This window comes from Argiope bruennichi, chromosome 4 (genome assembly GCF_947563725.1).
Source record: "Argiope bruennichi chromosome 4, qqArgBrue1.1, whole genome shotgun sequence".
Taxonomy (NCBI): Eukaryota; Metazoa; Arthropoda; class Arachnida; order Araneae; family Araneidae; genus Argiope; species Argiope bruennichi.
The window spans coordinates 20,545,589-20,572,585 of NC_079154.1; the positions used below are offsets into that span (position 1 = coordinate 20,545,589).

The window sequence follows — 26,997 nt, forward strand, 5'->3', positions numbered from 1 at the left end:
TTTAATAAATTAATTTATTTTATATATTCAAAACTATCAATCACTTATTTTTTCCCCAAAATTGATCAAGTCTGCTTCGGGCTCTGTCTAAAACATTAGCAGATGTTAATTTACCAGAGCTTGAAGTGCTACTACCTTCTTGTGGTTCTGCTACATTAGGCACTAAAAGAATAGATTAAAACAAAGTATTAAGACGTTTAAAATCAAATAATAACTGTAAAAACAATGGATGCAATTCATTAAGCACTAAAATAAGATAATTTTAACTTAAACTTACAACATTATGAGAGTTCATAACCACCAGTGAATGCAGAATAAAATGAAAACTAAGAAAAGTGCATATAATAAAAGCAAAATAAAGAAATGAACAAAATTGACCTTTTGATATTTTATTGATGAAGCACAATTTTTTTTTTCAATATGAATTTCGAGACGGAAATCAGTCTTAAAATTTAAATAAGTATATACACACATTAAATAGTGAAGTCAAATATATTGAATTTACAGTTATTTTAAATACATTTAAAAATGTACACTTTATCATACACAATAAATTCAGCACACACTAATTAAGTCAAAAGTTATTAAATTAAATCAAATCAAATAAAGAGAATAAAATTTAGTACATACATTTTTATACTAATACAAAATGCAACTTTCTATTAGTTGAAGAAACAAGTAATGTATACTGTTCCAAAATTTGTAAACTGGACAGTTTACAATTTTTATGATTCTAACAATTTAACTATTAAATACTATTCAGATGAATTTTTTTCAAAACATACACTAATGAATGCATCAAATAATATCCACTGTATAATTAAAAAGAATCTTATCTTCAGCTTTCCACAGCAACAATTTTTATAAAAACTAAATCACATTTAAATGAAAAAAAAAAAATGCTTAAAAGCTATACCTGAAAATGGTTAAATTTATCTCAAGTTCATATTTCATTAATAACACTGAAATATAAATATTGAGTTAATGCTTTAATAAATCATGTTGCTAAATTTTTTTGATGAAATTTCTTATTCAAAAGCTTAAGCAATGAATTACTCTGCTAAATATATATAATTGTTAATAATATTCTGTTGATTTTAGAGTAATTTTGTAGGGCTGATTAGGAATCTAGTATTGTTTTTGAACAATTCTAGTCTTCTAGATAAAGTGAAAATTGAATTTCAGCAGTAATATTATTTAACACTCAAATCACACTGAAACTTTCTCAAATGTAAACCAATAATAAAAATAAAAGTAATAAATTTAATCCTAAAAATAATCAATATATAAATAAAAAGATAAATCAATACAGAAATCACATGAAATGTATGTCAATTGTATTATAAAATTTAAAACAATATTAGTGAAGTAAAGAAATACATTTCAATAAATAGAAATAGATCCACATGATTAATATACTGAAATAGTAAGAGAAAACTAAAAAAAATATATAATAATGCTGTTTTAAGCACAATAAAATGAAAATAAAATAAGTTTATGTTGTTGTTACTTATGGCACTTTACAAGCACGCTGGTAGTTATCTGTCAGTGATTTAAGCCTCATGAGTGTCTCTTGTTTTTTCAGTAGCGCCAACTCGGGCTAAGAGTACAACTTAGCTACTCATACATCACAATCCATTTTACGGGGCGGACTTCATTCATGCATTTCATTCACTCATCCACAGATCGTAATTTAGACCTGAATCAGAGTACAATCACCTTTGAACCAGTACCCCCCAGTGGTATTACTCTGAACATAGAGGACTTTGTGACCATGACAGATTTATACGTGTGCCAACCACACACACACACGGAGAGTCTTCGGCCGGCAGAGTTCGAACTCGCAACCCAAAGGATGAGAATCCAACGCCTTACCAACCAGGCTATCCCGGCCTTAAATAAGTTTATTCAATAAACATATAAAAACATATCTCATATCATTTCCTTTTATATAAAGTAGAAAGAAGTGTTGGAATTCTAGAAGGAATCTGTCATCCTTTGTACACTTCACTCCCTTAAGATTTATTTTATTTCTATGATATCCTATTGGAATTTTTATTTATATTCCTCACTAACATGATCCAGAATGCACAAAAATTTATGACTAAGCAGAAAATGCAGTTTTGTATTCATATCAGCACCCAGTTTTCCGAACATTCTAAGCATATTTTACAGCAATTTTGCTCTGCGGTTAGTTACTCAACAAATTCTGAACAACTAAGATAATACATGATCAAGCAAAAAAGACTCAGATGAAAATTTTGAATCAAAATCTTCTTTTAATTATTTAATCTTGAAAATGTTTTGTAAATGTATTGGAAGCAATCCCCATATTTATTAAATGCCCTAATGGATTGATTCATTTGGACAGATTTTATATAAAGCATTGGCAGAATTGTCTCTATCAACAAATGGTTCCTTCATAATATTTACAGAACTTACAGTCAGTTCTCTAAAAAATTATTTCATATTTTGATATTACTCCTTAAATTTCATTAATGAACAATTGGCACAGATGGATAATCACTTCAGTTAATAATAACACACATCTCGCACTTATAGTTGAAATGTCTACAAAAAAAATCTTGTTTTCCTATTATATACTGTTATAAGAAGAAAGAAAAAAGAACCTTAAGATTATTATTGCAAAATATAAGTTCTTTAGATTAATGTATGAAAATTCTTATCTCTCCTAGCACTGTTGGCAGATATTTAAATAGCAAGCAGTCCCCCCCCCTAATATATGCATAAAAAGTTTACACTCCGTTTTGACAGACCATCAAATCATTTAATTTTCTTTCACAAAGCTGTTGTACATTTACATCATATTTGAAATTCTGAGTTTTTATATATAATTCTGACAAAAAAATATCAGAGAATGATGTTTATAAGAAATATTTAATAATAAATAATATAATTGATTAAAATAATTTTCCCATTATGGTATTAAATATGATAATGCATAAAATAGACAAATAAATATATAAAAATTAATATTAGTAGGAATATTAATTTTTACTAATATTACTTGAGGCTGCAGATCTCATTGAAATGTTGAGAATATGCATTATTTCAAAAACTAGACTCAAAATTCATAAAAGTAACAAGTTTTGAAATCAGCAGCCTCAAGTCACCCTAAAATTGTTAAAACTTCATTGGCAACTAAAAATTTTTTTGTTATTGAAGAGTAAGTATTATATGAAAAATTATTATTAATTTTTAGAAAAATATGATATTAAATTAATTGCTATTTCTGTCAACATAGGAGGAGCTACAGAGAACGATGTTAAATGAAATAAACAGAATAGCTGATTCAGTTCATAGGCTTAAGATATATGTACAGATACAGTATATACAGAAATGCACGTTAATTAATATAATTCATGCCCCAATCTACGAAGATTTATTTTTGCTACACCTAAAAAATAATTAAAAAGCATTTGAAAGTTTTTTATTGAATGTGCTTTATTAATTGAACAAATAAATCTACTCAATTAATAAAATTTACATTAGAAACCAATACATTTTTAACGAATCTTCATTATATTACTACCTATAAACAGGATGATTTTGGAAGATGAATAAAACTACTAAAAACAATAGGAAAAAGAAAGCTTACCTGGTTCATCAGAAATATTCATTTTTGACAACTTCTCACTTACTTCTTCTGGAGTTTTTATTTTTAAAGGTGCTTCTGAAAAAAAAAAAAAGCTCAAGTTCTTATGATTTTAAAGATAAAGGATAAATTTTTAATTAAAGAGCTTTTGATTTTTTTAATGAGAAATTAGCAAACTTTCAATTAGTAGGCATAAGCACGTTGTCAATAATAAGCGAACATAAGTGGAAAAGTTGTATAATCGAAGAAAAATAGACTTGTATAGGTAATAAACTGATTATACTGGCCTCATGATATTTTAAGTATGGTTTTAATACTAATAAAAAATTATTTTCTAAGTCATACAAGAAATAAAGTTAAATTGCTTTAAAATTTAGTTAATTTTACTACAGCTACTTTGATTAATAATTTTTTAACATTTAAAGTCATAGTTTCTTTGCTTTAAAAACTGTTGTAAACAGAGAATTTGAAATTTATTATTTTTTAATGATTTCCATTTTAATTTCAGATACTTTTTGCATGATTTTTCATTTCAGATACTTTGCAAAGCTCATAACACACACATTTACTATTGGGGCAAAAATATTAAAAAGTTTTAATTTAAATTCTGATATTAATAAATATAAGTTGTATATAACTGCATCATTACACTTTAATGAATGTTATTTATGTAAATAAGAATCTTCATATTAAGCAAGTAGATTTTTTTGAAAAAGATTAGAAATTAAAGTAGAAGTAAAGTAATAAATTAGAAGTTAAAGTAATAACTGAATTTTGAAGTACTTAAATTTACAGAATCGTTTAAAGCATAAACATTCATTAAGTTCATTTTATGCCTAACTGGTATTATATGAAATCTGAAAAAAAAAAAAAAAAAAATCACATTTTCATTAAAGAATGGCTTCTGGACCATCATATTGAGACAAGAATTTACCTGATGTTTTACTGATATATTTCATTACATTATATAATACAAGTTCCAATTTAAGTAATCTTCTGATGAAGAAAGTCCACTGTCTGAAGCAAGATTTTTTCCTCAACTCATACTTTTCTGTATTCCTTACAGAGGTCAATTTTAATCTCTGACATATACACAGGCAAAATGATAAAACCTAACAATTCTTTCATATTCCTGAATGCGAATATCAAAATTATACTTTTGGTAATATATTTGGACAAAAACATAATTCTACGCATTATTTAAAGCATTTGTGCATTTGAAGTACACGCCAATTTTTTACAGTTCAGAAATGAACAAATAAGCTGTGATCAGAGCAAATACACTGGATAAACATATAACACTCTGTATATAAATAATTTTTTCTTCTATTTTAAGATTATGCCAATTTTACAAAAAATGTCAAACATTTCAATAAAAGTTTGAATTTATAATGTCCAGTAAAAAAATTTTGAAACACTTCACCAAGAAAATGAAACAAAAATTCCTATAAAAAACACAATATACCAGATGTATTAACTCCACTCCATTCTAGGCGTTCACTGCTTTCAATTGGAACTGTCCAGTTTTCAGGATCAGGGCTCTTAACACCGGTCACCTCTTCAGGAGTTCGGACATGGGTCAAAGGAACAACAGAGGATTGTGGCACAACAGGTTTAACTTCATCTAATGGTTCTTGTTCATTTACTATATAAAGTTTAAACATTTATATTAATTATAAAAATAAAAAAAATTCACCATGTTTATATTGATACAGACAATTCAAACTTTTATATATATTATAAAAAATATTCCTAGAATAACAGAAAACTCCAATTAGAATTTAAATTACAGAAATTTAATTACCAAATTAGAATTTAACCAAAATTAAAAAAAAAAATCTGCTGTTTCAAAAAATGCATTAATATACTATTTACCTCAAATTCTGCAAAAAGAAAAAAAAAAAGAAGAAATACAATAAACATTAACGCTTTGTTTGTTAAATCTATAAGCTTATTTTCTCCAAACAATTAAAGCAAAAGAAAATTTCGTGTTATTTAGTTTTCACAAAAGAAAAGTATTATTTAGCAGTAGCTCTCTTCTAAATTTATACTGTACTTATCAGTCTCATTTGACTGATTTTTTCTCCAATTTGCAAATAAGTCCTTCCACTTCTGTTATTGTTCCTTCAATTTGTCAGATCTTCAATTAACAAAAATAAAGGTAGATGACTTGATATAATTAATGTCAATTCTTTTCAGATGGAAATTAAACTCTACTAACACGATAAAAGACATTAAAAAGATTAAACCACTAGGTCTGTAAAATTCAAAAGGTGAGTGGAGAGGGACTGATGCAACTTGCTACATATTCCTCCTTGCGATTCTTTAATACAACATATTCATAGCTAGTTTCATATGTCAATACTTTATATATGAAGAATGTGTTTTATTTGTTAAATCTATTCGCTAGTTTTTAGTTTTAAAATTAATTCACTTCTTTTCAGAATAAAAATTCTTATGACAAAATGATTTTTTCATTGATATGTCTGTATATTTGACATAACGATATTTGCTTCTTTTAGAAGAAAATCCTACACACAGTTTTCTTTTTGAAAATACTACAAACAGCTAGCAAGTCAACAAGTATTTATTTAACATTAAGAATTTTTTTATGCAACTCAAGAGCATTTCTCAATTAGAATACATTTATGGAAGCTAATGTTTAAACTAAATGATTGTCATAAATAAGCAATAATAAGCATAAATAAGCAATAAAAACTTCTTGGAATTTTATTTACCTTTAGTGGTTTCAGCATTATCGGAAACATTTTGAGGTTCTTGCTTGGATAAAGAAGCTGATGGAATTGGTGACAAAGAGGAAGGCCTCACAGCATCCGAGTGCTCTTTTACAGGGAAATCATCTTTCTCTGTAGTTGTTGAAGTTGGTTGACCGGCCTGCAGCCAGACCTTCCCCCCACTGCTAAGGGAAGGGGATTGTTGAGTTTTCTTGGAAGCAGATGTTGGTTTTGTAGCATCATCCTTTTGTTTCTTCCCAATTTTAGCTACAAAAAAAAAAAAAAAAAAAAAACCATCAAAATATAAGTTTCTTTTCCATGTAATAAAAATTTTAATGGAAAATAAGTCATATTTTCAAAAAATGTATGAGTATGATTATTAAACTATAAGGATTTGCTGTGAAAAGAACCATTGAAAATACTGTTAATCCATTAACAAGACATATGACATTTACAACTTTTTTTTTATGTACAGAAAATAGTCTTTATTTCCTACAATGCCTATTCCTATAAGCAAAGTTACTGAATATACACTTAATTAGCAGACAATATCAAAATATGGGTAATTTTTACAGTATAAAGTTATATGGAAAATTATGTCTATGAGAGAAAAATTATGAAAAAAGAAGTGTAGACTTGAGTGGATATGTACAATTTTGTATCCTTTTCAATCTCCCTTGATGGAGACAAAATATTCATATTGTCATAATACATACATTGAGAAAGAATAGGTATAGAAGCAAGAAAGATACAATATACAAAAAAGAAATTATATGAAAGAAAATTTTTTTATAAAATCTGCTGGCCACTGATCTATGTCAGCAAATGAAGCTGTTGGATTTATGGTATATACATAGTGAAGTTTCAAAACTCTAGAAACACTTGTATAAGGAACCTGACATCATCAAATTAAGAAAGCGGTAATTTTTAAGTAATAAAATATAATGTAAAACTTCATGCAGTTTTTCAAAATGTTTCATTTTGTTTTTCTAAAAAATAAAATTACATCTATGTTATTTTAATTTTAAAGAATCTATATAATTTTCCATAAAGTTTTTTTTCCACCAATTTTTAACTGTTGCATTAAAAATATGATTAACAAAAATAAGAAAAACATGATTAACAATTATATTGAGTGTAGAAATACATGAAGTAATTTCCATAAATGACATCAAAAAATATAAATAAATATGTTCTAAAAACATATAATCAGTCATTCAAAATATCTAATATATGATATCAAAAGGTCTATTATTAGCTAAAAGAGATGACATGACATCCCGAAATAAAAAATATCAAAGATTTAACTACAGATTATTTTAGAAAACTATCAAAAGATTTAACTACAGATTATTTTAGAAAATTATCAAAAGATTTAACTACATATTATTTTAGATAACTATTAAACAATTTAACTACAGATTATTTTAGATAATTATCAAACAATTTAACTACAGATTATTTTAGAAAACTATCAAAAGATTTTTTACATAGTTTGAAATTCACAACTGATACAAATATCTGTTAGGAATAATAGTGTGTAATGATTGACTTTTCAATTAAATAGGAAATAATTTCAAATTAAGTAATACATTATTAAATATATCAATACATTTTAACAAACTTTTTCTAGTGAAACTTGCAAGATTCTTAGATTTATTTTGTAATTCTAAGCTTAGAGCTAAGGACAAACAATTCATTAAAAGAAAAAGATTATAAAAACTGCATCTAATAAATTGAATGCAATCAGATCAAATCCTAAAAACATAATGACTTTAGTAATAAAAAAAAAAAGAGTTCAAAATACAAGACTTAAATAGATAAAAATAAAAACAAAATTCTAATAATTTACCAAATTTTTGATATAAAATGATTTATTTATTGAAATTTTGTTGTCAACTGTTATTACATAATAAATACCTTTTGGAATTTTTTCAACTTCATCAAGTTTAGGCATTCTTTTTTTAAATGGCAGTGAGTGAGAACTAGACTTTGCTGGAGGCGTTGTTGCAGGACGCTTGTATTTCACAGTTTCTTTAGCCTTAGCTGGTTCTGCAGATTTTGGTCTCCCTAATGAAATAAAATTATTTTCAATCTTTTTTTTTTCTCTTCTGCAAAAAATAAAATTGTTTAAAAGTGTTATATTTCTACAGTGCCCTGAATGCAATTTTTTCCTTTTAACATAAAACTGAATGAATTTTAAAATAAGAGAAAAATGCAATAAAACATTTGGATATTTAAGAACAACAAAGCTGCTCAAACACTCTCGTACAAAAATATTAACTTTCCATGTTTCTTTAGAATACAGAAGTTCTCTAATAAAATTCAAACTTTCAGTATTTTTAAAGAATGTAATACAATAAAATTTCAGTTGTTTGATATTCCACATTAAATAAGAATGATTCTGAATAATTTAAAAACCACAAACATATTTCTTTCTTTATTTATAAGGTATCCAGGCCACCAATAAATGTAGCTGGTAACTTCTATGTCAATTAGAGCACAACGGCAGTGAATACTTTTATATGTTTCTCTTGATTTTCATCCATAAATGGATGAATGTTGATAAATAGTATAAAATGATCTGTGGTGAAATAGTCAAACTTGTGAGAAATGCAGATAGACAATCAAATGAAATCAGCAATGTGAAAGAAAAAAAGAGTCAGAAAGAAAGAGAAAAATGGTATTGAAGTAACCCAGCACAGAAAAAAACTCGAGTACACATACTATGCTTTTCATGAGATGGCATGCTATAGCAAATAATAATAATAATAATAATAATTAAAAAAAACCATGTCCATCCCTAATGAATGAGCTGCTACTGGTGATTAAGTATATTTAACTAATTAAATTAACTACCTAAAGCTACTATTAAAATAAATATTACTCATTTACTAGAAATATCTTATGTAATATGCAAGACAATCAAATTTTTGAAATAATAAGATTTTGCACTTTGAAGTTAAAGAACGGAAGTTGGAAATCAGATTGTAAAAGATGACTCAATAATTTAGAAATATCTATAGCTTATTACAACTCCTTAAAAAAATCTTGGATTATTGTAGTGCATATATGATTTGCATTTAAAAAATAATAAATTTGCATTTTATTAATTAAAAAACAAGGACAAAGATGCTTTCAAAAATTTTAAAGAATCTTCATTGATTAAAATTATAAAATCATAAAATAGAAATGAATGCAATGATTGTTATACTATACTATTATCTATTAAAGTGTACTATTAAAGACAAATGCAATATTAATACAGATATAAAATTCTTTGTATTATCTAAAAAAAAAGTTATGAAAATATATAATGATGACCCAAAAGCTTACTTAGTGTTTGTTTTTTTGGTTCCTTTTCATGTTTCTTTTCTCCTGAAATATCAGTATGAACTTCTTTTTTCTTAGTCTCGCCCTTTTTTGAAGTGGTTTGGTGACACCTTTCAATTAAATAAAAAGTTTTTAGATAATTTGGAAATAATTACATACTTGATAAGTTCTATATTTTTAAAGCAAAAGACAACGTAAACACGTACTTTAAAAACACTTAGATGACAGTAGATAACATTGACTTGATATGGATTATAACTATTTGTAATGTTGAATAAGCTAAATTTTATTAAAAACATTAAAAGTAATAAAATATACGAAAAATACATACTTTGGTTTAATAAGCTGAATTTCAACAGGTTCTCTCTTTGGTCGAACTGAAGGATCACAGAGCTGCTTGTAATTATCAGCTAATTCGTCACCATATATAGTATGACCATGGCCTCTACAGCGATACTCATTAGCCTTCTGTAATCTTTCAGCAACTTCAACAATCCAAGGTTCAGCATGATCTATAGCTACTTTTTCAGGTACCTAAAAGGAAATTTATAAAACAATACTATAAAATATAATAAAGCATTGATTTGATCAACTGTTTCCCCAATTTGAATATAAAAATGTTCTAAGGCATTGGATAATGATATTACACGTTCAACATAACAAAACAACTAAGTTAGAGAAAAAAAAAATCTGGATTTTTTCTTCTTCTATGCTTTCATGTCTTTGCTTTGAAAATTAATCTCACATTTCATCCCTTTTAGCATATATAAAATTTTTTACATGATATTTAAAATAGCTACACTTTTATTTTTTCTTAACAAGTATTGCTTTGCTTAAATTTTTGCAATTATTCATATTTTCTGTAATAATGGGATTGTTATTAATTTTTAATCCTAGTTTGCCCAATTATGAATGTTAGATCATTTACAATTTTGTCCATAAAACAATGAATAATGACAATTTTGTCCTTAAAACAATGAATATGATTTAGTACAATTTTGACTTGAAGTAGGTGAAATTTTAAATGATTCATTTCACTTAAAAATTTAAATATGAATTTAATATTTCATCCTTTTTATATACTTTAAGGCTGATTTATTAAGATTGGCTCAAATACATCAACAAAAAAATGATCAAATAATAAAGGGGAATAATTCCGTATTTTTAATAGGATCTTAGAGTGTAATTAAATAAACTATAGTTGAGTATTTTTTATAAGTATTTTTAAAAAACACATAAAAATAAAATTTATTCTTCTAGTTTAATTTCTAGTAAAAAGTTAACTCTTACTGAATGATTATGAAAAAGCACTTTATTGAAATAATTTCAAGTGCATGATGTAACCTATCCTGATTCCTGAAGTACAAACTGCAGAAAAGAAAAAAAATGATTGATTCCCACAGCAGTCACCACTTATAGTGATCATATTTTGATGAAGTCATGATCAGTCAGTTATATTGTTCAAAATAGCCCGAAATAAACTAGACATATCGAATTTGCTGGTGATTCTAGAGATCAATAATTTGTTTGTAATGATCTATTTCAATGGTTGAACAAAAAAATTTAACATTGACGGCAAAGTAAAACCTCTCTAGATCACTATTTCTGCTAACAAAACAAGCCTTCCTCTCTACTCTCTGTAGTGTTCCATTTTCTTTTTCTTCAGCTAATAGTTGCGACTTTGTTCCAGTTCCACAGTGAGCAATTATTAAAGGTTGAGCATGAAAGAAAAATGTGATTTTCTGAAAGAGTACGATCAATTTTACAGACTAAGTCAGCATGAAATTACGATTATTTTGATAATTTCACATATATTGCTTGATTCATTATTAAAATGCATTACAATACTGAATTTATAGTTTAGAAAAATGATAATTTGATTTAAAAACAAAAAAGATACGAGAAGGATGGGGAAGTGGAATATACATGGAAGGAACAATTTATCAAAGTAAGAGTATGAGATGAAAGTGTAAGAAGTCTTTAACATCATTGCGGTAGCATTTTGAATTTCTCAATGAACCTTATTCATATGAATTGTAGTCCACTAAATGCTTGATAAATCAAAGAATACATCAGTAGTATATAAATGTATAACTCTGCATCACTTTGCAAAGTGATACAGACTTATACATAATTTTTGACGAGAGAGCTCTTATGAATTGCAAGACCGGTGTATACATAGTGGGGGGAATGCAAAGCGAAGCGACAGCCGCAATCGATAGTTGATGACAGGAAAAGTTACATTTCAATCGAATGTTGTTCGCATTGACTCCCAAGGAGAAAAAAAAAATATCATCGATCTGTAAAGCGGGGTTAAAGCGTTAACAGTGATGCGTTATTTGGGATCTGGCTTTTCATGTGGGAACTCGGGAGGCCGCAGCCAGATATCCCCACTTGCTTTTTTTCACGAGGTATCACCCAAACAATCATAGATTGCTTAAGTTCTATTCTCTGTTCTCACATTTGCCGAATAATATAGATATTAAAAGTTTAAAATTTTGAACTGCGCTCAGCTGATGTGAAATCAACTGAAGCAGCACCTCACCCATTCCTAATGAAAATCTAAAAATTAAATTTTGAACTGTTTTAGCTGCTGAGAGGACAACTGAAACTGTAAGTTAGATGTTAGTAAATAGTAAGTATTTGCGACGTGAGGACTTGGAAGCTCAGTTAAATTAACGTGTAGCAGCTTCCATTATTCTACACGACAGTGTTTTAGGAAGTTTAACACAACAATTTCCAAAATGTAGAAATGAAACGTGGCTTCCTCAGGTTTGCTGCTACCTGGGGAAAAAATGGCGGAATAAGATAGAAAGCAGCATATAAATGGAAAACACCACCTAAGCAAATATATCGAAAGCATGATGATGATGAAAATGATAGCAATTTCAATTTTCTCACTAATAATTAGCATAATTGGATGTTTTGCGTTTTGATTCCTCTTTATTTGATAATGTGGTAGCACAGCTCTTGTTCAATACAGCTCATGACAATACAGTTTCAAAGTTCGCCTCATCTGTTGTTTTGGATTCAGTTCTCTGTTGATTCGATTCTTTTTTCATTCGTAAAATTTTGCTAATGATGATGAGAAACATTAATAATTCTATTAATGATAAGCATTTTAATACTTGCAGTTTTTTTTCATTTTATTTTTATGAATTTTTTTTAATGAAAAAGCATTCTCAATGAACCTTATTCATATGAATTGTAATCCACTAAATGCTTGATAAATCAAAGAATACATCAATCGCAATCATTTTTTTAAAAGAAGCTTAAAGAGTTAAACATTCATGATTTTGCTTTCAATTTTGCATATTGTGTCAATTTTTCTAACTAAAATGAATAATACAAATAGTGATTTGTTTTTCTGGCATCCCTGCAAAATTACAATACTTTTTGATTTGTAGCATTTTGGTACTATTGATCCTTCAGATGAAATCATCACTTTGACTTAGACCCTAAATGGATACAAGTGGCATTTGCTGTAGTTGAAATATGTATATTTTGCTTTTACATATGAATGCAGTGATAATTTTATAATTTTGTTCTTTCAAGCTGTTTTATTTTGACCCTTTTGTGAAGAGCGTGTCACATATGCATCACCTACAAATATCTCTCGCAGCCGGGCGTACCATCCACACGTTTCTGGAAATTAAACTCATGGGATGGTGATGCATATATGCATTTTGAACTGATACAATTTTTAAATGCCACTAGATGGCATCCTGTGTCCATTATTGTTTGAAATGAATTATTATACTGTGTCCATTATTATTTGAAATGAATATAGTTTTAGTATCCTGACCTTCAGTTTGCTTCATATTCAACCTGATTTTGATATTTTATTCATCAGCTGTTGCAGGGGAGAAGGGTAAGAGTAATGTAAATAAACAGAGCTGGGTTATGTAACTTTTATCTTGATAGAATCATTTGCGTTTTTGGTCTCCTTACGGGTATTTTTTTTTTTTTTTTTTGTTATTATTATGCAACTGTAATTTTTTCGGATTTTACCATCAGTTCTGTTGTATTTCGTGTAGCTTTAGGACACATTTTGAACACTTCTCTTTTTATTACAGAAAGCCTTGGTTTCAATTTAATATGGCAAGAAAATACGATTTGTCAGAGGAAGAATGTGCTCATATTATGAATGAAATAATAATCTAGGTAGCAAAAATGATATTAGGATTTAAACTTCATTTTTCGTGACTTTTTTTTTTCAAAGTTAGGCTTAGCGATGCAAACCCCCTGTCCTGTGGAATGATTCCATCCCATGCGCACATTTGGATAGAGGCCTCCCCTTTTGAAAGTGTTAAAAAGGCTTTTTAAACAATGATCACAATTATTTTCAATAGTAGCAAACATTATAATAATTGAGACATAACTTTCCACAGAACTTTAATTTGTATTCTTTAACATTTATAAATAAATATTAACAAAAAGACAAAATTTAACTGAAATAAATACTATTTTAAATTATTTATCTTTAATCAATCTTAAACTGCCTATTTGTTTCAAAATTAAGAAGCAAAGAAAACAATTTCTGTTCATATGAGAATCATATACCACCATAACAACACTAGAATTCAAGGGAAATTGCTTATCATAACTTGTGCATAAAAATTAATATCTTTAATTGATAAATGAATATACCTTCATAAGTCTAGATGTCTTCTTCCATTCTCCATCCACATATACATAAGAAGTAAAAGGTTTATATTTTGCTTTATATTCTGTTTTGATCTTCCTACAAAATAAAGGCTATATTGGACAAATAAATAATGCATAGTGAGCAATGCTAAATTTCAAGTCAAGCCTACCAATAGGAATGATTTAAAATTTTTAAAAAAGTAACTATCCAAATTGAAAATATATCATTAAAAATAATCTACAGTTGCAAATAAAGAAAAAAATAATAATTTTCTTATATTTGTATTTTATACATCATATAAAAATCAATTTGTGTATATCATATATAAGTAAATTTATCTATAAGCCAAAAGTGCATTTTCTTTCAAAATTTTATCCAAAATTCAAACCTTGTAAATAAGTAATAAAAAAAAAAAAAAATTCAAAAGGGGCAAAAAATATTGACAAGTAGATAGAATTGGAGGAATATTTTCACATCAAGTCACAGTTAAGTAAAAGATTTTGACAATGGTGACAGTTTTAACTCTTGTAATATCAGAAGCCAATACCCCCCCCCCATATTCATCTGTTGTCTTGTATACATAGTCTGATGTAATTGTGTTACTTTTATTTTTATTTACATTTATTCATTGTTTTAAAGATAAGCAGAAAGAGAAATTTTCATATGGGCAAATTTCAAACTATAGGATATCTTGCTTGTAGAAAATTCTAAAAATAGCTTTGATACTTTTCTGCCAACTAGGAGCAAATTCAAAAACATCACATGTTTCATTTTGGTGATGATGCAACAAACTAGCAATAATTAAACAATTTCAACAATAAAATAATTTGGTTCACAAATAAAATCTACTTTCATTAAAAAAAATTAACTTAATAAATATAAACAATTGAAATAAAAATATTTGGCAATATTTAACCATTTACTGTTTGCATAACGAAAAAGTATTAACGGCTTTTGCAAGATTGATGGATCTATATAAAAGCCAAATACCAAAATTTAGCTTTAGAAAAAGTTGCAGAAATTTTCAGTAGGCATATGGAAATATGTGGTATGTACAAAATGATACACAAAATTTTCTTTTCTATAAAAAAAGCATACAAAGGCTTCATTTTAAATTCTGCATGCATCTGTCTGATAACATTTTAAGACTAAGACTTTTTCAGATATTAATGTTTTGGGAAACTTCAAAACTTTATTGGTTTAAAAATTATAAATTAAAGTTTGCAGATTATTTAATGATTTCCAATTTTCTTCAAGAAATGGCATGATATACTGCAAATAACACTGAAAGATCACACTAATTTCAATTTCCTTCCCTTTATTTCAATTAATTTTTAATTCAGTAGCTACTTAACAAGATATTCAGTGAATTATCTTAGAATACAAGAATGATTCAAAGAATTTACATTCCTATACCCTAGAAACTCATAAGTGTGTTTATATCTATTGATATAAACACACACATTCAGGAATACTAAAAAAGTAAGATCAGACCTTTCAGTCTAACAACCTGAAGAATTTCACAGAGTCTCATTGGTTTCATCTAGCATGTAAGGATAATAATCAACACTAATGCCTAATCTAAACTGTGTAAAATATTGCAATTGCTGTGGAAAGAAAAAAACCCTATGACTTTAGAAGTATTTAGGTTATCTTTATAAAGATAAAATGTCATTATGTTATCATTATAATAAAGTAAGGAAGGAGCGAATTTTTCTTTCATACATAAACCATGTATAGATTATTTATATGTGAAACATGGACACACCTTCAGAAATCAAAATTTGAAAAACCATTTTATTCATTTATGTTAGGTGCATTTTTTTAAAAATTCCTCTCCCATGTAGAAAAAAATACTCACAGAACAAAAGTTTGTCCATAACAAAGACAAATTGAAGAAAAGCAAGGTATTCCTACTATTGAATGGAATTCAATATAAATATTAATTTATTAACTCAGCAATTTAAAACAACTGAAGATTAATTTCAACAAAGTAATCTGATCTAAGCCAAAACACTTACAAAAAAAGTGAACAGAATTCTGGTTATCGCACATATATTGCAACCACATGCTTTCACTTTTCATCAATCAGAAACAAACATTACTGACTAAACATATTAATTAATAATACTTACTTTTTACCATCAGGAGGCTTTTCTGAACTAGTTAATTCTCTATGCACCACACATGGTCTATGAACAGGAGCTAATTTTGATTTGTGCAAAGAATCCACTTGAAAAATTATACAATAAATGAAAAATATAAATTAAAGAAAGCCCATAAAGCAAAAATTTAAATTGTGAATAACTGTCAATTTAGAAATTATAACTAAAGAAATAAAAAAAAATAGTTTTTCTTGGAAGTGGGTAAATTCAAAAACATAAAAATAAAAATTGTCAAATTGTTACAAATAGTTCTAGTTATTATTTATAGTTTTTATTAACTTTATATGCAATAATATACTATTAACAACTTCATATAAACTTAAATATTTTATTAAAAATTTAACGTCTTACAAGCAAATATAATTTTTATTGTTTTATTATACTTATTAAGTATTCAAAATGTGCATGAAATACATCAGCTATTTTTTTAAAATTTACTTGAGAATTAAACAAGACTGAGAATCACTAAAATGCTGAAAATGAAACTCTTACTATATGATCAATATAAGCTTACTAAATGCAATTAATAAAATTTGTTAGATAAATCTAATGTATCAAAATATAAACTGTGCTAAAAAATAATCTAATATTTTATTATCAAAATGCAAACAAACACAAAAATGTATTGGTGAACATAATGCACAATATAGCAATTAGGTATTAATTACTGTTAATTTTTTTAGTTAGATACAATAATTAATTTTTATTCTACAAATACATATTTAATATCTTAGTTAAAATTTTTTCTTGCATTTAGAAAATTGTTGTGGATTGGGTAGAATAGAACCTGAGACCTTGTCGTTCGTAGACAAGTAACAAGACCACAAGATGAAAGTAATTACTCATGTCCCGTAGCTGTTATCTGGTTTACAAGCTTCACCATAGTACTCTCCCTTCAGTGAGTCGGAGGTGAGATGAACGATATTACAGTTGAGAAGTGATGTTTCGAAGCTGTTGAGTTTAATGCACCTGTACCCATTTGAGTAGCACCAAGCGTTATGGCGAGCGTGTGTGGGTGTGTGGTAGCTGTTGCATCAAGTGAGTCTCACGACTTTGGGTTGCTGCGCCAAGTTATTCTGATGACTTTGGGTTTCTATGCCAAGTGAGACTTTGGGTTGCTGCGTCAAGTGAATTTGACAACTTTGGTTGTGGGTAGATGGCACCATAACAGCTGTACAAAGGTTAAGGTTGTGTTTTTGCTCATCGTCCGAGGTCAACAATGTGGAAGTTTGTGAATTGGGTAGAATAGAACCTGGGACCTTGTGATTCACAGCCGAGTAACAAGACCACAAAACGAAAGTAATTACATGTACCCCGTAGCTGTTAACTGGCTTATAAGCTTCACCACAGTACAAAGTTTGTGACTCTAGCTCCATAAGCCAGTTAACAACCTCTAGACAGAAGTGATAACTTTTGTCTAGTGGTTATGTTACATGGCTATGAACGCTAGCGTCGCAGATTCGATCCTCGCTCATAACAATCTGCCACAATATTTAATTATCTTGGTTTTTAATGATGAAAGACATTTTGTATCAAATTTGAAAGCATAAAAAAAAGAAGAAAAAAAGGTTCCTGTTTTTTAAGTTAAAATTATATAATCATAATTTAATTTTACTAAGTCAGTTTCTACTATGAATGAAGTGTTAACAGTCAGAAATTAGACAGATAATCTGCAAGCATAATAATTTGAATAAATAAAATATCCATTTAAGTCTATGGACTTGTAGTGCATATTAAATTAAGCACTTCTATATTTGAAGCAAATCCATACTAATGAACAAGTACAAACAGTACTTGTTATTTTTATGGAACTGAATTTACTTGCAGATTTTTAGATTACATCAGGATTGCCAAGCTCCATTATATACAAGATGCCAAAGATTTCACCAAGGTGGTTAGCAATGGTTTGTATTTTTTTGACAATTTATTACAAGGGCAGTAAAAATAAATAAACATGCAAATCACTATTAAGAGAATTAAAAACATAAAGGATAAATTAAATATAATTAACACATTTCAATAGTATTGGTCAACTATGAGATAAAAGGAATTCATATAAAATATATTAATAATTCTATAAACTAACCTGCATCTTCAGAACTTTTAATTACATTCATAGAAACAGATTTTCTAGCCATACATGGCACCTGATCATCATTTTTTCGAGGCCAAGCAAATTTTGCTTTATATTCACTAGTCTCACATGGCTCTTCAGAAACATTTGGAAATTCTTCTGTTTTGGGAAGCTTAGACACACGTCCAGATGTAATAGGAGGAAAACTCTGCACCATGATCTACAATTAAAGACACTAACCATAAATAACCTTTTTTATAAATTAAAAAATACATATGAATTTCACTACAATAATGAAATCTTACTGATTTCTGCTGCTGATGGTTCATGCCAGGTTCAGCAGAACGACTACGTGGACCTGATTTTGAAAGTAAACCAGCATCCCGCTCTTCACTCTAATATTAAGAAAGAATACAACACACAAGCATGTAAAAAAGTAAACAACATAATAACAAGCATGCAAAAAAGTAAACAAAGGATTTTATTAAATATCGTTTTTATTAAAAGATTTAATATGATAACATTTTAACACTCCCTATATTTATACACTTTCTTTAGCAATGGATGCTGAAATGATGTCAATTTTAAGGGCCATGACCCACTAACAATTTGCTCATTGCTATTAACACCAATACCTTCCCAAATAGTTCATTTTCTCACAATATTTGCCATCATTTTAGGATTTTAATTACATTGTAAAACATAGTTTATTTCAAAATATATTAACTGGATTTCAATGAATAAAATTTAAGTATAAGAAACACAACATTGCAATCCTTAACATAAAATTTGAACTGCTCAATAAACAATACAATTATTTTAAAATCAATAAAAAGGAGGTAACTATGATAACAGCATTGCAAGAAACACTGATGTTCTAAATTAAGAAATACTAGCCAAGTAAAGAAAATCTACTTTACAAAAAATTAGACATATAACTTGTAATAAACAAGTAGATTTTAAACCAATAATCAATGGTATTAATGGACACATTATATCAATTTGCACAAGCCAATACATGAAAGTACTATTTCTGTTCAAAAGGATTTTTTTAAAAAAATTGAGTTTATGTATTTCATCACATATATTTAAGACGTGGTGAAATTACAGACCAGAAATTCAATTAACCACCAAGATTTTGATATTTTAAAAATTAAACTTATAAAAAACAGATATTAAGTATACATAATTCATTTTAAAATGAAAGTTACTCTAGCTCTGGTATCAACATCTTTTAAATGTTGTCCAACATCATGACGAAATACTTCATGACTCCGATGAGCAAGATCAGGGTACTGCTTTCTTCTTTGTAATCCAATCTCTTTGATAGCTGAAACAGGGGGAAAAAAACATGTAACATCACAAAGTAATAAAAAGGCTCAAATATATTATATTTCTTAAATAATTATTCAAATGTTAAAAAAGAGTATATAAAGAATAATTGGAAGAAAAATTGCCATTATTGACTTACATTGCCATAACCACATTTAATAATAGTGTTTAAAAGCATGCAGTTATTTTTAAGAATGAACTTCTTCCTTCATATTCTAACTATATATATGTAACACTTTTCGGAATCCTGTCGGCTTTTTAATATGTATAACATTATTTGTTGTGAAGCATGATGCAGTTTGAAGACAGTGAAGAGACTTTTTAAATTCTTTTTAATATTCATCGGGAAAGCATAATTATTTACAAGCAAAGATGCGGACATTGCACGGCCAAAAGCAGAAGTGTGAAAGAAGGAACAAATTATCCCTCACCTTATATAACCTTAGGTTTTGATAGGGAAAATATTTCTTCATTGCGCTAATATATTAATAAGATTCTGATAGGGATTTCTGACACTTGTCAATCACATGTAAGGGAAACACAGGGATCTTTTAAGAAAGAATGTGCTTACTGGACATTTTTACCCCTTCACGCCGAGCGTGTAAAGTATCGGCGTTTAGCTGATTAAGCAATTTTATAAAGCTTCTCTTGAATTAATTAAGTAGAGAAAGTGGAATTGGATCACGAAATAAGAGAATATTTTAGAATGAAGTTACTATGGGCTAAATTAAGATAAAATTTTGGAAATTAATTAAATCGAAATTAAAAGTTTAAAATATCATTACATATATATGTGTTAGAAAACATGTGAAGAATTTTCATATACTGACTGATTTATTAAATGAATGCATTGTTTTGAATTTGAATAAAAGATTTTGAAGCGATAATATATATTTAACACAATAAAATAAAAAAAAAATTAACAACCAGGAATTGATTGGAGTTAAAATGATAAAAATAAATAATTATTTTAATGTAGTCATTATTACATATATTCAATATTAAATTACTTAAAATGGTTGGTATGAAAGTATATATACCAATAAACATAATTATGAGATTTCTTTCTAGTTATTTATTACTTTAGAAAATATAGCACCTAAAAATTTTCAAGTTTTCATTGCACCCATTAAGTTATATGAAAACTTTCCGAAAACATAACATTTTATTTGGAAGACAAATGAAATATAACAAAATAGTTTTGTTATTCCTTTTACGGAAACACCAAGAAACTTTTTTAAGAATAAATGTAAGAAAAATAGAAAAGCTTAAGAGTTTGTATGCTCTCTTGTACCCTCTTTAAAACAGATTTGGTTCAATATCATAATTTATAAAGCATTTATACAGAATCTTTTCATTTTCTATCATTCAGAATTCAGCTTCACACACATAAATTTTTTTCCCATACAGTATAATTAAAATTCTGAGACTAGAGAGGGACTTAAGATCATCTGTATATTTTTGATTATGTTAACTTTTTAACATGCTGATGATGGACATATATAATAGCTTTTAATGAATGTTTCGTTAAGCTATAACATTTAAAATTTTACAAAACGAACATATTATACAATATTTGTTACAGTCAATAAATGAGGTTCACATATTTCAACAAGTGTCAATTAGTAGATGAAATTAGGCTAATTCATTACATATTCATTCATTCTTATGAGAAAATTATTCACCTTTTGCAACCAAGTTATAATAATTGTGTTTAATGATTGTGATAATTATAATGATTGTGTTTAATTTCATTAAAATTTTTTATAGACTTTATAAACTTCAAAAAACATTTTTAATCAAACTGTAACAGACATTATAACCATACTATTTTATAAGCTTTACAACTGTTCTGTTTATTATGTACATGAACTATCCTGATGGGAGTAAGTACCAACTAACTGTAACCTCCATTCCATTCCCCCCCCCATATAACAACATACCTATTAGACATAACCATTCTCTCTTAGCTTTCAACAGTAGAAGAAAATCATGCAATTAAACATTTGATGAAACAATAAAATTTATTTTAATTTTGGTCCAAAATTGAAATTTATTGCTGGGAATTATACAGATTTTTTTTTAATTGCAAAAATTGAGAACATTTTTTTATGTCAATTAAAGTGGACCATCTAATAGACATATTTGTTTAAATTTTAAAATAATATAAACATTACTTTTGTTCAAAAATCTCATATTATTTTGCTCATTACGCAATGCATCTCCCAAATTTTCTGTCATGTCATCCAGAATTTGACCACTGAGTAAAATGGAAATGATTAAACTTTAGACTTACAATAACTTTTTTGTTAATGAAAACAATATTAATAAAAGGACAGAAAGTAACACTGTTCTGTATTGAAAAATTGTAAGTAAGATAAAATATGTTCTGTAATTTATACAAAATTTCAAATGATTATTCAATAAAAAATTTCTTTGATTTAATGAAAAGTTTAGTATACTACAACAGAAAAGCAATATTCAAGTTTTAAGAAGAAAATATATGTTTTTACAATCAAATCTGTTTTTGGAGAAACAGTAATATTTAAAAATTAATGCATTTCAAAAAAATTTCATGATTACATGCTATAAAATTAAACTTAAATTTAGATTACATTAAAAATATTTTTTTACTTTATCAGGGGTGTTTGTGGGACCCCAAAAAATCCCCTGAAACTTTTACGGACTTACTACCGACATTTTGGAGTTTCGAGAAGGGGGGGGGAGAGAAATGAAAAATTACGATTATGAAGTATTGAATGACCTAATTATAAAAGTTCAATTAATTACTTTTTTTGCAAAATTAATAACCATTAATTTTGCAAAATTAAGACCTTTGAACCCAGGTCACGTGATCCACATCTGGTCGAACGAAGTCTCTCCTTTTTTTTTCTACCGCGCCTACTTGCCGAAAAGAATCCAGAAGAGAATGTCCGAGAACCGGGGGAATGAGTCATAACTCGCAATAAGGAAAGAACAAAAAAGAAGTTTTTTCCCCCTTTTCACGCATTATCACTGCCTTTGGAGAAAGAAAGGAAAAGTTTTCACCACACACACTGACCTTGCGTTTTCTGCTTTCAAAGCAAACAAAATTACCCAGATCAAAATAAATAATTCATTATTATTCCTACTTCCTTTTGAACGACGATCCCCGGAATTTCCGGGTATCGAAGTTCAAAATCCCCGGAATTCCGGGGTTTCCCCGGAGCACAAACACCCCTGCTTTATTAAAGGTATACTTTAAACAGATACTCAATATGAAGACCTACATAATGAAGGTGTCAAGATATGGTTTATTCCTCCTTATGTATATATGTCATACTTCCGTTTAAAATGTGCAAAATGGAAAAATGTACATTATTATCCTTTTCTTTATCTTAGATATTTTTAATATTAACAATGAAAAGAAAATACAGATCAAAATACTTGTGTTAACATAAAAATGATTGAGTTTTATAATGCAAAGTAAAATTATTTCTGAAAATCAATTAAAAATAAAAATTTCACAGAAAATAAAGTATTATTATTGAAGAAATATTTTTTTGACCTCTAAGATGATTTCAAATTTATTTTTGCACTATAATATTTTCAGCAATTGGGAAGGAAACACTTCAAAAGTTTATTTATTTTTTAATTAAAAATTTTAAATAATTATGAATACACTTAACCATTTGTCAAAATATATTTAAACTAAATTTAATAGCTGGCTCAAATTTAATATGTTTTCAAGATATTCTACTAGTTATACAGCATCAACATGCATTACCTTTTTACAACAACCTTTTTACTAGCAGAATTGTTTATTATTATTTATGAGTTTTTATTTACATTCAAAAAATTTATTTGAATGTAAATAAGAGCTAAATAGTGGCTTTTCATTATTTATAACTAATCAGGAATTGTCATAAGAATGAAATGATTTCACAGATAACTTCAAAATAAAATATTTCAAAATTTGCTACTTTAATATGCAAATATTAGAGAAAAAATGTCCAAGACTAAAACTCCATACAAATTTAGAGACATAATAGTATAATTTTAAACATAAAAAAATGATACTTAAAACCTACCTGCCTGCGGAGCAACACTAACAACTTCTTGTGCCAGAGGTTTGTATTGTTGATGCCACACATAATTTCTCTTATACTCAGAGTTCTGCTGTAAATATATCACTTAAGTTGAATTTTATATTATATATCCAACATCCCTGCATAGCAAAAATAGATAAAACATTACAAAGCCAGAGATATTCACGACTGTTTATTTGTTAAATATTTTTATTATTATGAAATTCTGGATTGCCTTTAAATGAAAAAATCTTTTATAGTAAGTAAAATTAAGGCTTATGGATATGATACACTTATCAAGATATATAATATCTTGAAACATAATTTATAACACTTAATATGTCATTTAGTATATAATATCAAGTATTTTTTCATTTCTGTTATATTATTTCTGTATCTTATTTTTCATGCAGGATAATGAAAATAAAAGAAAAAAATTAAATAGAATTTTAAAGTTATGTATTAACTCAATATTTAAAAAAAAGCAAAAAAATTTTTGCGTGTAATTTATATAAAAATTTCATTTTAATTACTGGGCAAAATTCAGTAACATTAGGTATATTTTTTATTAATAAATAAATTTCTTTAGCATTTTTATTTCTATAGATTTTTTAACAAATATATACATTTTTCATTATATTTCTGTTTTATATATGCAGTAGCACTTTTCAAACTTATCATTAATTGCTCTTTTGTCATTTTCCCCTAATTATTATCATAAGGTTACTTTTCATAAACTAAGCATATGCTCTGATAACATATAATGAAATATTTAATTAAATATTCTTCATGATGTAAATATCTATTAATATCTACTTGATTATATATGAATTATGAAAAATGAATCAGAAAAATAAAAGTATAATATTTGATACTCAGAACACAAGTCTCAGTTTTAAAGAAATACTAGATACTCAATGATTTGTAAAAATTGCAATTTGTAAGTCAGTTTTTTTAAAAAATAAAAATTAGTTTGTTTATACAAGGTTGGATTATTCAATAATCTATTGGTCCTACAATTTTGGGACGCTTCAATTTTTTCTGGTATCTTCCGAGTAATTTAATATGAACATTCATTTAAATTACAAAGGCCATGCACTCAATCCCCTCAGAATTAAAATTGAGCATCACTGAAATTTTGATCAGACTTAAGATTTTTTTTCATGTTTTAAAATTCACTTCTGATCAGTGTGATCTTTATTTTTTTCAGTTGGCTGAGTATTTCACTCACAAATCAAGAAATAAGTGTTAAGGTTAGTTAAAATTAACTTTTTTCCTAATTTATTTAAAATTACTTTCATATTTACCTTTTTATATATACTGAATACTGAAATCAACTATCTTGAAGGTGACACAAATTGAACATTTTTGTTTTTTCTTTTCAATTTGTCACAACAATATTTAAATACAAGCAGCTTTTTTTAGAAATTATGATCTTAGATTATTTTTCTTTTCATTCAGTAATTCTTTTAAACGCATTTTTAATCAAATTTTTTTAACATTTTGAAATGAAAATAAAATTTATTAATTAATAAATAGTGAAATATTTTGCAAAATGAAGAAATATTGTAACTGCATTAGAAAAATGTTAGAGTAAAGTATATATCACAATCACAATGATTTATCACAATTATCTGATTTTTGCCAATGACTATTGTTCTAATCAAATAGACTTCTAAAAGCAATCTTTATTACAGACCACAACTAAATAACAAACAACTTACAAAATAAATCACAGTAATACTTATTAATTTACAATATAAGACACAGTTATTTATGCAAAACACATTAATATGATTTTAACTTTTAAGGAACAAAACAAAATTTTAATAACTAAAAGAAGCAACAAATAAAAATAAATTCATTATTTTTAAAGTTTTATTTCTTACAAGATCTAATTTTTCTAAAGAAAAAAAAATATTCTTACACGGAATAAGCGAAAATCCTCTTGATTTCTACAGAACAGAAAAATTAAAAGCACTGAAAAACATATAAAAAGAAAATGATTCCATGCAAAATTCACATCATGCAATTGAAATTATAAGTTTTGGAAAAAATGTGAACAAAAGGAAAGCAAAATTAAAACGCTTTTTGAAACAAATGCATACATAAATATAATTTACAAAAAAATTAGAAATAATAATATGAGATATTTAATAGTGAACTTGATCATAAATATTAAAAATTCGTGAAAGTCATTAATTGAGAAAGCATAAAATGACACATTTTAATTCACAATAATTAATTCCATTATAAACTCATAGATAAAAAAAACAAATCTTTTCTATCATAAAAAAAATCAACAATTTACTTGACTATGAAAACACTGCTGTGAAATATTCCATTAATATAGAAAATCTATTGCAAATTTTCAGGCAGCATAAATAAAATTAATATAATTTGAACGAAAAAATGTACTTACACTTAAGAATAATAACTGCAAAAATTTTGAATCACAATTATATAAATAAAATAAGATTTATTGCACGAATTAATGAAAAACAAAACTAACCTTCTCCTCTTTGGGCATCGGACAAGTACTACAGATATTCCAGAACGAATTAATCATGTGCTATGCTGTTTGTAATCACACCTGCAGAAAAATTCTTTTAAATAAAATTAAAAAGATTGATGCAAATAAAGCATATGGTTTAAAATCACAAATTTAAACGCCAGTTGCTAAAAAATCGCACCGAAGAGAGAAAAAGCGATACAGCAGAAGAAAATCCGAATGACTTCACTTCGTTTCACAAATTCTTACTTTATGTATTCCACTCACATTGAACTGCATAAATAAGGGCAATTAAATAAAGTTTAGAATTCAATTGTACAAAATAAAAGACAAAATAGCATCTTTTAGCTTTTTAATCATCGATACAAAAATAACAATGAATAAAAAGAAAATTATTTTGAGATTTTACATTAACGATATTGTGATTTTGATATATTGCAATCGTTTTGTTACTATGGAAACCGCTAGCATGGCAAATTTAAACTCGAAAAAACTTGGATGTAGAACCATACTTT

The 26,997-nt window shown here is 26.9% G+C and overlaps 1 protein-coding gene across 1 annotated transcript; it reads right to left on the bottom strand.

Annotated features, from left to right (window-relative positions):
• Positions 1 to 7: 7 nt before the first annotated feature.
• Positions 8 to 26,992, bottom strand: LOC129966200 (uncharacterized). Its single transcript, XM_056080611.1, has 16 exons — positions 26,977 to 26,992; positions 26,483 to 26,510; positions 25,898 to 25,925; positions 23,974 to 24,058; positions 19,783 to 19,901; positions 18,877 to 18,966; positions 18,584 to 18,791; positions 16,468 to 16,564; positions 14,335 to 14,428; positions 10,016 to 10,218; positions 9,688 to 9,794; positions 8,272 to 8,421; positions 6,355 to 6,618; positions 5,082 to 5,261; positions 3,620 to 3,694; positions 8 to 162 (listed from the first exon to the last, which is right to left on the bottom strand). The coding sequence occupies exons 1-16, from the start codon at positions 26,990 to 26,992 to the stop codon at positions 41 to 43; spliced, it is 1,866 nt and encodes a 621-aa protein (XP_055936586.1). The 3' UTR covers positions 8 to 40.
• Positions 26,993 to 26,997: the final 5 nt, after the last annotated feature.